The sequence below is a fragment of the Malus sylvestris genome, chromosome 12, assembly GCF_916048215.2.
Source record: "Malus sylvestris chromosome 12, drMalSylv7.2, whole genome shotgun sequence".
Taxonomy (NCBI): Eukaryota; Viridiplantae; Streptophyta; class Magnoliopsida; order Rosales; family Rosaceae; genus Malus; species Malus sylvestris.
In genome coordinates, this window is record NC_062271.1 from 15,413,881 (window position 1) to 15,427,313 (window position 13,433).

The 13,433-nt window shown below is 38.3% G+C and overlaps 1 protein-coding gene and 1 pseudogene across 1 annotated transcript; both read right to left on the reverse strand.

The window, feature by feature from the left end:
• Positions 1 to 37: 37 nt before the first annotated feature.
• LOC126594532 (cactin-like) lies at positions 38 to 7,131 on the reverse strand (annotated as a pseudogene).
• Positions 7,132 to 8,020: 889 nt separating this feature from the next.
• On the reverse strand, positions 8,021 to 12,318 carry LOC126591889 (polyadenylate-binding protein 7-like). The gene is made up of 10 exons (XM_050257599.1): positions 11,832 to 12,318; positions 11,312 to 11,430; positions 11,007 to 11,200; positions 10,657 to 10,916; positions 10,452 to 10,558; positions 10,008 to 10,197; positions 9,405 to 9,700; positions 9,191 to 9,331; positions 8,716 to 8,913; positions 8,021 to 8,519 (listed from the first exon to the last, which is right to left on the reverse strand). Exons 1-10 carry the CDS (start codon positions 12,061 to 12,063, stop codon positions 8,322 to 8,324), a joined length of 1,935 nt encoding a protein of 644 aa, XP_050113556.1. The 5' UTR covers positions 12,064 to 12,318; the 3' UTR covers positions 8,021 to 8,321.
• Between the last annotated feature and the right edge of the window lie 1,115 nt (positions 12,319 to 13,433).

Consider the following 13,433-nt stretch of genomic DNA (forward strand, 5'->3'; position numbering starts at 1 on the left):
CCGTTGCCCGCATATTGGACATGCACATATGGCAGTATTGAGACAAGAAGCCATTTAAACTCAAAATCTTGTATTACATAGGAAGAAAATTAATCAAGATTAGCTTGTACAAACTCGATGAAACTGTGTCACTTGCATATATGTCAGCTTCAGAAGGAAAAGTAGCAAAACTACCAGCATATCACCTACGATAGCGGAGTCGTTTCAAGTTGAAGTACACGTGCAAAATTCCACGTTCAAACGTGCATTTGAACCCCCTTTTTGTGCGAGTATTCCCATTCTTTGTTTACTATCCGGAACGCCTGCAATGCAAGTAGATGAATGATAAGTAATTTCATCCTCAACAGGATCATAACCGACAAAGTTCAATTACCAGATCAAGAAAACTTACCATGTCCTCCTGGGGTGGCCCTGCATGGAACCTTGTAATGCATATCTCACTGCTGTCGCCATCCTTCTCTATCATATAATGTGGGGCCTTCGTCTTGTCAACAAGGTACGGATAGAAGATGTTCAACTTGTATCCTTGCACAATCTTCGGAGGAGGGTTATCATGATCATAGTGAGTCTGATTGTACTTGTTCCATTCATACCCGCTGTTAACACGGTTGAAATATTTCGGCTTTCTAGGTCGGTACTTGTCATGCCACCAGTATACCTGCATCCACATTTATTTCATCAAATTCTGCAGAAGACGTGGTAGATACGCCCAACTACAGTTTCATTTTTCCTTGAGTATAACTGAGGGGAAAAAATAAAGTGCAAAAGAAGATAATGGACAAGATGAAGTACCTGTGAGTCAAGGTTCACTTCAGAACCCATGCCAAAAACTGCATCTCCTTCAACCATGTCTCCCATGGACATGGCTACACGCTTCCTTTCCTGTTAAATAGCAAAAGACTCATGCGGTTACACCAATGCACTTGTGCAAAGAAATCTTACCAGTATTAGAAACTGAATATTACCAGTATAGCCTTGTCCTCTTCAGGGTTGATTACTTCCTCATTTTCATCTACATGCAACAGCTCTGGTGAAAACAACCCGGCCTCTTCCTCAGCCACATGAATCTCCTCCTCCATGGAAAATGTTTGAGCATCTATATACAAAAATGTATTAGCAAACATTTTGGTAATAAAATCATAAACCCACAGGTCAAAAGTGCGCATACCTTTGACACCAGGCTCACTCTTCCCCTCTTCGGTTTGTGAATCGTGAACCTCATCCAAGTTCTTTTCACCACCCTCCCGTTTCACAAGCCGTTGCAAATGATTGTGCAACATTTTAGCATGGATTTCTTTCAAACAAGCCTGTATTGGAAGGAATTAAATAATGAGTCCAAACACTGTAGCTGAGATAAAATGCGAAGACATTAAAGAATGTAAGGATAAAGTACCTTGGCCTTGAATATATGGAGGCGTGTGAGAACAGCCTCCCAATACTCAACAACCTTGGCTGTTCCAGAACACATTTCTGACTCGATTTTGGACTGTAATTCCTCTAATTCCCAGAAAGTCGTTCCTTCCAAGAGGTTCTTGACATCTGCTTCAACGCTAGTATGCAAGCCTCTTTGTTCCGCAAGCAACTCAGAAGGAGGTTCCTCTCCACGAACCTTAGCTCGATCTATTGCATCTTTTTTACGACCTTCCGCTAGCTCCCAATCATAAACCACTAAAAGTGCCTGTCAAACTGTATATTAGGAATTTAGGATACAATCCCAAAACAAATCTAGCTTTTAACATATAATTATTTAGGCAATATCCAGATTTAATTACTAAATTTTAAGGCAATTAAATGAGGTCCAAGTAATAACTATTGTTTGCAGCTGGCAAAGTTGCAACCTCGCATAGCTTTGATTCTCTGATTAGCGCGTAGAGTACAGCTCACTCACTCTAGACAACTCAAAGGACAAAATAAATTTTGAATAAAAAGAAAAATAACCAAATAAAGGAGCATCATTACTGCTATATTTGTTTTGTTTTTTTTATTGCAAAGATGATGTATTAAACATCAAAATAAGGTACATAGGATAGCACAAATTATCCAAACCCAAACGTGAATATCAGGAACTATAGTTGCGTCTTTATAAAAGACACGCGGTAAGATACAAAACTGCCAAAAGAGAAATACAACAGACTAGGCAACGTACATTATTGATGTGGGCCTCGGTTAAAAACCTTCCCGAAGAAAACCATGTGGGACAAAACTTCGGGATAGGGAAAAAAGAGAGCTGCACATGCCAGAAATATGAGACCACTTGGAAATTATCTCCCAAAAATGTATATCTAATACAACCCCATCGATAATACAAAAATATTGAAGTAATCAAACCATATAATAAAACAGGAGACACTAACTAATTAGCATGACTTGATTAATTTGAAGCACTCGTATCTGGGGGTAAAGTATCCATGAGAAACATTGTAAGAGGTAGAAAGGCACTAAAAGGAAAAGAAAGAAAATAATACCTCCCAGTACTTCACATGTGTTTCTGTTGCCCTGTCCAAATCAAGATGCATTTTGATGTCATCTCGAAGCTCTTCCATTTCCTTTACAGTCAATCCCTGCATTGTACATGTCAAATGCCAGAGTGAATTATGATTCCTAAAACAGTTCAATCTATGTCATTATTATGTTTATTAACGAAACAATACCAAATTATGACATTGAAACATAAGACACACTGGACATTAAATAGAGATAAACATTTGACTTGAAACGGAAACATTAATGCTTATTTCATGTATTCAACTTTATAACATCTGTTTCGAGATGGAGAACCGAAAGTAATAATTTCCTAGATATTGAAAAGATAAAATAAAAATTGATGTTTCAGGCTGATATTGCAAGAACTAAGATTCTTGCTACTTGAGAGATCTAATTAAGAACCAAGTTGATCAACAAGAACAGAAATCACGCCCTTCCAGATAACCCCCCCACACAAGCGCGCGCACACATCTAAAGGCCCTGGAAGGAAACATTCATTGACTCTCTTTCAATCTCCACTCATTGCACAGAACAGGTGCCTAGCAATTTCCATACAAAATAGAAATGAGAAGGAAATAAATTGCCATGAAGAATAAATAAATTTTTGTGAAAGCATGCACAAGTCTCTCAGAAATATTTACCATGAAAACCATATATGGCTCATCTATCTCAATCTCAAAGTCATCTGAGCCACTGAGATGTTTAGACAGTACATCAATTGGCTTAATACGCCCTTCTCGCAATCTGATCTCTGACCTGACCTTGCTTTGATCGAAGTGGAACTGTACTTAGAACATGTAGATTATCAAATTGGCAGGTAAAAGAAAATCTCAACACATTCACATAAGCTAGAGCATTGGAAAAGAAAAATGCAGATTCAACGCGAAAATTGGCAAGAATAGGAATTTATTGATTGAATTCAGCACCACACCTCTTCTTCTTTTTTCTCCCAATCTTGGAACTCAGCCCGAGCACGTTCTCTGGCTAGCAGTGCCTGCAGAAAGAAATCAACTTTACTTAACCGAAAAGCAATGTTAGACCAATTAGGAAAAGAAGAAACTATAAAAGTAAAAGTATCATTTCCAATGGGAAAATGCATTCAGAGTTTCACTGCCAAGGGGTGTATTTGGAAGTGCCTTTACAATAACTGAAAGCGCTTTTGGAACCAATCCGTAGTAAAAATCCAAGTGAATCCTGGAAAAGCACTTGAAGTGCTTCTTCCAAAATGCACTTCAAGTGCTTTTGGAACCCAAAAACACTTTCACCAAAAGCACTTTAATTTTGAAAGCACTTCCAAACATGCCCAAGATCTTCAATGAAAAAATATAATCCATACCAGGCAATAAACTTACCATTTCCTCTTCATGTTGTGCTTTCTCAAGTGCCCTTTCTTCCCTTCTTTTCTTGACCTTTTCAATCTCCACCTGAAGGATGAATTTGTATTAAAAACATTAAAATTATAAAGATACAAACTGAACAACTATAAATTACGGAAGCCAAAAATCCCATGTTTTAATCATAGAATCCATTTAGTTTGCAACCACAGGCCGCAAAATGGCACTGAAAAGGATTGGTCTTCTATATATTAAATAGTTGTAACAAAGCCTAAGTGATATGTTTATTAATTATAGCAAAGCCAAAGTATTCATTAAAATTATAAGCTATCCTGTTCCTATTTTATCTTACTATTTAACTTACTTCTGCAGCACGTCCCTCATGAAAAAACTTTTCAGCACATGGGTTACTGGATAATGGGATGGTTTCTACACTCTTGTTGTTCTTCATCCTAGCTAAGCACGTGCTCCACTAAAAAGTAATTTAGCAGGAGGGTAACTGGATGTAAATGGTTTCCTAGAGTCTTGTTCTTGTTCTTGTTTCTGCTGTCAATGAAGTAGATATGCAGCTACAATGAAACAGAACCTGGTTCGTCCTAACCAAGGCATGGGATTAATCTCTTTGGAATACAATACATAATACATAAACATGAAAGGTTGATACATATATGTTTAAGAATTGAACTGTTGTTTAAAGAGATATATCTAATACCAACCCCCTCTAACAGTCAGGTAAAAATTAATACAGGATGAGTATAACATTGGTGACATGGTATCAAACAACCAGAGGTGCGGATAAGGCTTGTGTGTAGCATAAGGGTTGGCTTTTAGTCCTTTCCCAAAAGAAGTAGACCTTATGGTATGTACCCTTCTTAGCCATTGGTGCATTAAGGTTTAGTTCGCCGACAATGATAGAGTTTCTGTAAAGGGTATTGAATAAAAGCAGAAATTCGGTAAGGTAGTAAACTTGCTCAGTGCCTCATAATATAAGAGAACTTGCCACATGTCTAACTCTCGTTTCCATATTAAATGAGCCATTCACATACATGCAGTACACAGTTACCTAAGAGAAAGAGTAACCTTGAGAAAAGGAAAGAGCCTCACTGCAGGGCTTGTTCCCTTTGTAATCCTAGCAATTTCAAATGCCTCTCTTGCCTCGTAATTATCCTAAAAGGTTTATTGAGATATCAAAATGCTTATGCCCTAGTAAATTCTTTTCTATCTGCATCCAATCCGTAGTGAGTAGGGGTGTGCACTTGGAACCGAAAACCAAAACCGAAACACGCACGAAACTGGACCTCACCAAACAGTTTGATTTTTGCAGTTTTGAAACTGAACTGCAAGCTAAAAAACGGTTTGGTTTTGGTTCTTAACATCTGGAACCAAACCGAAACCACACCACACCTGATAATATAAAAATATATTTAATTTAATAGCCAATTAGATGTTGGGGTGAAATTGAACTTGTATTGCACTCAAAGACACTTCAATTTCCTTGTAATCTTACATTTCTTAGGTATCAAGTAGCATAATATATTAGACTAGGCTTTTTAAAGTTTATAACAACAAATGTACTATATATTGTTTTATGTTTTTGCATTGTGTAAAGTTGGCCAACTTGAATTTAAGCATCACCTCTCTTAGTCTTAATCCACCACCAACAACAAGCTCCAAGGCAACATGCTTCTATTTCTCAAGCTTCTAGTTCACAAGGTTCAATGGTGTATCCATCGGTTTCACTTTCACAGGGTCCAATGAATTCCCAAGTACCGCTTTCTCAAGCTCAAAGGCCTCCTAAACCTTTGCATAGTAAGTGTCCAAAAGGAAAGGGATCGGGACAAGGTTAAACGATTCAAAGTAGTGACTTGAAACACTAAATTTTTTTGTTGAATTGCGTGATCAATTTATTTTTTTTGGGGTTGTACTAATGCCAAAAGGCATTTTGACGTTGAACTTTGTTTGAACTTTAATTTTAGTATGGTAAACTTAACTTTTTCAATTGGATTGTACTAAAGTAATGTCATAAGGTATTTTGATGTTGAACTTTGTTTCAATTTGAATTTAGTATGGTGATCATCCCGAATTTTTGTTCAATTGTGTTGCACTAATGGCATAAAGCATTTAGTTTGCATATGACTCGGTTTTGAACTTTTGAGTTCGTTTGAATGTTTGTATTAATGCCAATTTTTCAACGGGCCTACAATTGAGGCACAAACCGAAACCAAAATTGTTTGAAACTGAACCGAACCAAAATCAAACTGTTTGGTTCCATTTTGGTTCTTACCCCAAAACCACACCAAACCAAACTGAAATAAATTTTGGTTTCGGTTTTATCCTAAAACTGCATAACCGCATGCATAAGCTCACAGTAACCCGTCAATTTGTGATACAACTTGGAATTTTCCTTGGAAGGTATCGGGAAGGAATTGGAATGTAATAATAACTAATTACATAGACCCATTTGTACAGAAACAGGAAAAGGGTTCTCAGTCAGTATTAGACTTCGTACAATGCCAACAAACTTCGGCAGCTAAGCTTGTCATTCCATGTAATCCATCTTATAGTGCTCCAACAACTAATGCTGATTCCAGTAAGTTATGAGATAAAATCGAATTTTTAGGTCATGAATTTCAATCAAATTCTCCAGGGACCTTCCAACAACAGAATAAAATTATTTCCACATCATATGAAATTCTATTCTGAGCATAGTCTCTAACTTATGCATCTGACATTTTAACTGAGTGCAAATTAAAAGTCCAAAACCTATAAACCCTTATTTAAGACTAATACTGCCATAACCACAAGGAATAGAACACAACAATTAACCATAAGCTTTCTATAACCTATTGCTTCACAATGCCAACTAACTTGCAACAGCCAGTCCAAATGTGATCTATAACCAATATAACCAGCGAATAGAGTCTAAATTCCAAAAATTTAATGAACACTTACATCTCATTGAGAGCCCTAGTGGATTGCATACCTTCTTCTGTGCCTTCCTGGCCAAGTAATCCGCGATTTGCTCCTCCGTAACATTCTTCGACGACCTCTTCGTCTTGCGGTCACGGTCCTCGCTCTCATCGCTGTCGTACGACCCGTCGTCGGAGTCCTTACGGCGGCTGCTTTTTCTGCGGTTGCTTCGTTCCCTGCGCTTCCTGGAGCTCCTCGCCAGAGAGGAGTCGCGGATATCGGAATCATCAGACTCGGTATACGATGCGGAATCGGAGTCTTCGGATCTTCTTTTGCAGCGACTCTTGGAGGGCGACGACGGCGGCGCCTCCTTACTGCTGCCACTGCGTCCCTAAGATCCCATGTTTCGCGGTAATAAATTTCCAGAGGTTTATTTGGGTTTGTACCGAAACGAATGGATATACAAATTAAAATTGGACAATGTCGGGTCATATTTCGGAGGCCCAAAAACCGGCCCATATTTATTATCTTATGCCCATAAACAAAAACAAAAAAGCGGGAAAGCTGTGACACGTGTGACAAGTTGCCTCTTTTATTTCAAAGGTCTTGCCGCTTAAATTTTAATTTTTTTTATAAGTTAAGAATTAGGTTACGGCACGACACGAAGTGGTTTGGTTCGATTTATATCTTTAAAACGTACACTTAAACAAACATTTATAGTTCCAACATCTATAGTTCGAGTTGATACACAATTAGACGAAACTGTCTTAAAGACCAATGAACTGTGATCCATGAGTTTTGTTACACAAAAGATCTTAGGAAATTGTCTGAAATTACCATTTTATTAATCTTGAGACTAAAATAGGATTTTCTAAATATGCACAGAACATACACACGACATGTACAACAATATGATAAAAATAGAATTTTTCTAAAACTTAAAATGATCAAATTGTCCTCTTATATAAATAAGTTATTGCGAAAACCTAGTCAACATAACCTCTCTCGCGCCCCCTGCTCGATGAATGGCCCTAAACTGCCCAAGCATCGCTCTTTTCGATTGGTCTCTCTCTCACATCTCTTTCTCTTTCTCTCTCTAACTTGATCATCGTCTTCATTTTTAGTTCTAATTAATTGTTTTTTGAGTTGGAACCAAACCAATCCATTAGTAACCAGTTTGGTTCTATTGTTTCGTCTCCCTTGACCATCAATGTATCAAAGAGAAGTACGGCTGTGAAAATCCTTCGAGCTCTATCTTTCGTCAATTGATGAGATTATCATGCAACAGAAAATTCAAATCAAAACAGATAATTATGTTTGCCAAAATATTAAAAGCACTTGAATCCAAAACCGCAAAATACTAAGTTCTGAAACTTCATCAAATCTATCATTCCTACTACGATACCAGAGTAATCTATAGCAAGGAAACGCTTAACGTTCTATGAAGGAAGAAAAATAATCCGCTGTGCGAACAAAAGACCAGTAAAAGCAAACACCATGACGGGCCAAAGACGGAGAAGGTGCCAATCTGGTATAAAAAATTCTCTCTCCCGGAGCTTGAGCTACGGAAAAGCCTCTCACCATCGCCTATTTTCAATTGACTGCAACCTCAGCAGATAGATAACTCGGATGATTGTTATCTTTGTTAGGTACTTTGGTCTTCGACATCCTGAGCACCTGAACTGCTTCTTCCACTTTCGCAGTCAAGGAGTCCGGTGACTCCAATAAATTCAGCAGCTCCGAGTTGTCCATTTCAAGTAGCATCCCAGTTATCTTTGAAGCTAGGTCGGCCTGCACGTAAAAGTGTTGAGTAAATGTTAGTATCGGTCCTCAAGCAGCCATTGCGTTTGGTTGATGGTGTATTTGGAAATTTTAAAAGGTGATTAAAACAGCATCAAGAAGATTGGAATTTCTGAGGGAGCATTAATACTGCTAGAGATGACAACTATAGAAACTTCTAAACGGGTCAATGTGGCAAAAGCGTCACCTTTTGTTTATGGACAAGTGGATAGAGCTGCTCGCCAAGTATCTGTTTCTGCTGCTCGGGAGAAGCGGCAGCAAGCATGCTACTCAGCATCTCCGGTTGAACGACAACTCCAACAGAATTGGAGGCAGCGGACGAGACTCCTCCTTTATTCATTTCTAGTTGACGCCCATTAGGAACAGACTTAGCCTGCCCTGTCCGCTGCAATGAAAGGCAAGCACGGATTAGAACTTCACGAGTAACAGATGGACACATCAGGCATACTTGAAAGCCGGGGAAACAAATATTCATCTCGGTCCTAAGGACTACTAAACTTTTTGGTTTTTTACTCATTATTATTTTCGAAGAAACCAAACAAGAATAAAAGCAGATCTGGTTTTATAGGTTCGTTAAGTGCTGAAAGGTGTAAATTCTGCAGTTATAGACAAGGCCGACACACACACGAGTAACAAAAGCTTGTTAGTAAAAGAAAACAAACCTGCGGATTGTTTGAATCTTTTGCAGAGTGTAGCAACGGATTGGGCTGTTGTAAATGTGGCATATATGCGCCTCCCTGAGGAATCATATGCCCGTTCATTCTTCCCCTATTTTGCCTATGTTGTCGTGGAGCATTAGGAATCTGCAGATGCGATTTTTAAGTTAGCATAAGCATAATTGCTATGACAACTAGGCATAGGAAAAATGGTACTCACCACAGGACCCAGTGGTGGTTGATAGGCTGGTCCAGATGTAGGTACAAAGCCATTGGGTCTCCATCCTGGCCACAATCCCAAAGGTTGATACATCAATCCCGCTCGAGGAGGCACTTGTGGAGCAACCCCAGAGGGAGCTTGATAGTAGATAGGAGGGTATCCACCAGGGATCACAGTTGGTGAAGGACCTGCAAATCCTGCCAAACGCTGTGCATACTGAAGCTGCAGCTGCGCTTGTCTCTCCTCTTTCCGTTGGGCAATAGCCACATACAATGGCTTCCGATGAAACATATATCCTGTGAAATAAACAATGGCAACACGATTAGCAGTGTGAAGAAAACATGACAGACAAGGGCATTAGGTAATCCGAGGTTAAAATACTTACCGTGAAACAAAAACCATAAATTGAAACACAAACTTATAAGTCTATGCATAAAAATTATAGCGCAGCAGTTATTATAAGATTAAAGAGGAAGAACTTAGAACGTGTGTGTTCGATTGTCATAAAACGTTGTAAAGAAAACCACCAAATATTGAAACTGAGGAATGTTACCATATAAATCTAAGGTTAAAAGCAACAGATCCGTGCAATCATCTTATTACCATGAAAAGTATTCACAGCTTTATTGCCCTCCTCAGGGGTAGAGAAGCAGATAAAACCAAACCCCTTGCTTATTCCTTTGTCGTCTCGCATAATTTTTGCAGAAGTAATCGTACCACATTGACTAAAGTGTTCTGCCAGCTCTTCTTCACTGACATCGTCGTCAATGTTCTTCACATACACATTTGATCCCTACATATAAAACAAAGAAACACAAAGATGAGATGCTACTATAACCCTGTTTGATTCGCGGAAATGAATTGGTGGGAAATCAATCCCCATGTCATTTCCCAGGAGATGGGAAGTGGAATGGGATTTAGAGTTTAGGGTCCTAAACCCTAAACCGAATATGCCCACTATTCATTTCCCATGTTTACAATGCCCTTTTCTTGTAAACCTAATGGAGGCAAGAAATCTTTGGGAAAGAAAAGAGAAATCCAAACTACCTTGAATTTTAACATTTGCTCTTTTCGTTTTTCCTCAAACTGCCAACGCAAAAGATGCTCGCGCTCTGCCTTTTTCTGAGCCCTTGCAACATATAGAACCTTGGAGCCTACTCAAAATAAACCGCCGGACCAAATATTAAAGGTCTGTATAAACAAATCCATATTTCCAACCAAATTAATGCCATAAAAAAGATGCGTAATTTACCAAGTTGTGATCCATTCATTCCTTCCATTGCTCGTCTAGCATCATCTGGGTTCTCAAAGTTCACAAAACCGAAACCTCTAGAGTTCCCATGGTCGTCCTTTGCAATCGCAAAGCTAACAATTTTCCCAAACTCAGAGAACTTCTCCTCCACAAGCTCTTCCTTGAGAGTTGGATCCAAATTCTTCATATACAAATTTGTATATTTAATATCAGGATTGGGCAAAACTCGATCGCTCTTTCTAACAAATTTCGCAACATACCTGTTACATGAGTTGTAATTATTGTATGATTAACACCCAGAAGACATCTTTCAACAGAACAGGAAACAATAAATAAAAAACTGCACATACAGCTGCTTGTTTTTGACAGTTGTGCCATTTAGCGCCTCAATAGCGGCAATCGCAGATTCCTCAGACTCGAACTGAACAAAGCCATAGCCTTTACTCTTCCCGTCATCAAACATGGCCACTTTGCAAGACAAAGTACGTCCGAACTTCTTAAACATTTCTTCAAGCTCTACACTATTAATTGATTCGCTCAAGTTCTGCAACAGAAAACCAAAATATTTTTACCATAAATATTCACATCAGAGAAAAACTACACATAATATGGAAGTATGCTCTCCATGACTTAGGGTTAAAGCAACATGACATACCTTGACAAACACGTTCCCAATTCCACTTCTTCTTGCATCGGGATCACGATGAGACCACATGACCCTTATCACTCTTCCATTAAGAATTGAATGGTTCATCACTTCAAGAGCTCGAATTGCTATTAGAGAAAAACCAAACGCGATTAGAATAAAATTAAGACCACATACACAAGAACTTAACATTTGTTTTGTGTATGTGCCCACGCGCGCAAACTCATGTGTATGCGCGAGAGGAGTTGTCCCTCCTTACAAACCAAACAGATCGGTTAAGAAAGCGCACACAGCCCAACCATCAAACAGATCAAAATTACAAAATCGTAATTCATAGTTTTCTATTTCACAGTGCATATGGATTTCCAAATTCCAACAATAATAACAAAAGAATCTCAACACAAATCATATATTAAAAAGGTAAGTAAATAAAAACTCAATTCAAAACTGAAAAATAAAAAATTAAGAAAAATGTATCCTATGTTTCCATTCAGAAAACAAAATCAAATTACTGCAAACAAAAAACGACCTTCTTCAGGTGTGGTGAAGTTGACGTAGCCATAGCAGAGAGAACAGTTGGTGGCGGTGGCGGTGTCCCTGCAGAGCCGAACGGACGTGACACCTTTGAAGCCTTTGAAAGCATCCTCCAGCTGAACTTCGGTCATGTACGGATGGAGGTCTCCGACGTACAGCGACGCCGCAGGAACACCCCCCGCCGTCGGCCCAGCCCCCACCACCGTCTGGGAATTATTAACGGCCATGATCGCACGCAGAAATTTCAAAAACAACCAAAAAAAACAATGCCCGGCCGGCGTTCTCTTGGGTTCTTTAATGTACAGTAATTGCTCCACCAACTCTTAGAGAGAGAGAGGGAGAGAGTGGTTCTGATGAGTGAGAAAGTAGGGAGGGGAACGGATGGGAATTTTCTCTTTTATGGCTATTTTTTTGGATTTTTTCTGGAGAATTTTGGAGAGGTTAGAGAGAGACCCAACCTGTGAAGATGAAAGTTTTTTTATTTTATTTTATTTTATATATTTTCATTTGCATGGATGTTGTTGGGGTCCTTTTCCACAAGGATTCATTCCCATGAGAGGAGTGTGGACGCGCGATTCGGCGCGTGTTGGTACGCGCCATGAAACGACGTGGCGTTCCTTGAATCGGAAGCCCCGTTTACGGAAATTCCCAATTTTTAAGGACATTTGTTGGTTTTGTTTGGAGGACTTTTGGAATTTACACAATTTTAAGGAATTTTTCGCAATTTAAAGGAAATTTGGTATTTTTGGTAATAAAAGTTTCAAGGAATGTTATCTATTTTCTAAATAATCCATCATTATTACTTTGCCTAAAAACTAATTATTGACGTTGAATTATGTATGAAAAAGTAATAGTTACCAATGAATACTACGAAAGCATGATATGTACTATTGTGATTTAAGTATTATTCTTCACACATTCGTAATATAAGAGCGCGTAAATTATACTACTTTGATTGAGTTCTATTTCTTCACACACTTATCATAATATAAGAAGGGACATGAATGCCGTTTCTCAAATTCAAGAACACTTAAATGATAATTTTTTGTATAGTGATTAACGGTTTATTATTACTGACATTATCTACACTCTTTCAAAGTATGCTTAAATTCACGAGTGTATAAAATCGAGATTAAACGAGAAGTCCTCATAGAACTAAAGCCTTATATTTTTTTATACAAAAGAAATTCAATTTTGAGTTGGATATGAACTAAAACTAATACAAAAGAAATTCAATTTTGAGTTGGATATGAACTAAAACTAACTGAAATTAAAATTAAAAATTAAAAAAAATAAAGAATAAAAGGATTGTGATCTCCCAAGTCCTAATCGGACCAAGACCAGAAGAAGCATGAAAATAGGTCCCACATGTGGAACGAGAATGCCACGTATAAACGAGAGAGTGGGGAACGGGATAAATAAGCGGGGCCCAAGAGCGTAAGACTACTTCAACTGTTCACACAACCATTTCTTCGTAGGGATTATCGGCATTTTTCACAACCAGGATTTTACTCAAACATTGCCCTCTTTCACGCTCACAATCCCTTTCCCTCACTGATTTTCTCCTTTTTTTATTTTTTTTTTTATTTTCATTTTT

Bases quoted from the DNA above. Each gene is read 5' to 3' on its own strand.
- LOC126591889 (XM_050257599.1), bottom strand. From the start codon at position 12,063: ATGGCCGTTAATAATTCCCAGACGGTGGTGGGGGCTGGGCCGACGGCG. The intron at 11,201-11,311 runs GTATGTCATGTT...TTTCTGTTGCAG, and splicing joins TTGGGAACGTGTTTGTCAAG to AACTTGAGCGAATCAATTAA. The intron at 9,701-10,007 runs GTAATAAGATGA...TTTATTTCACAG, and splicing joins AGCTGTGAATACTTTTCATG to GATATATGTTTCATCGGAAG.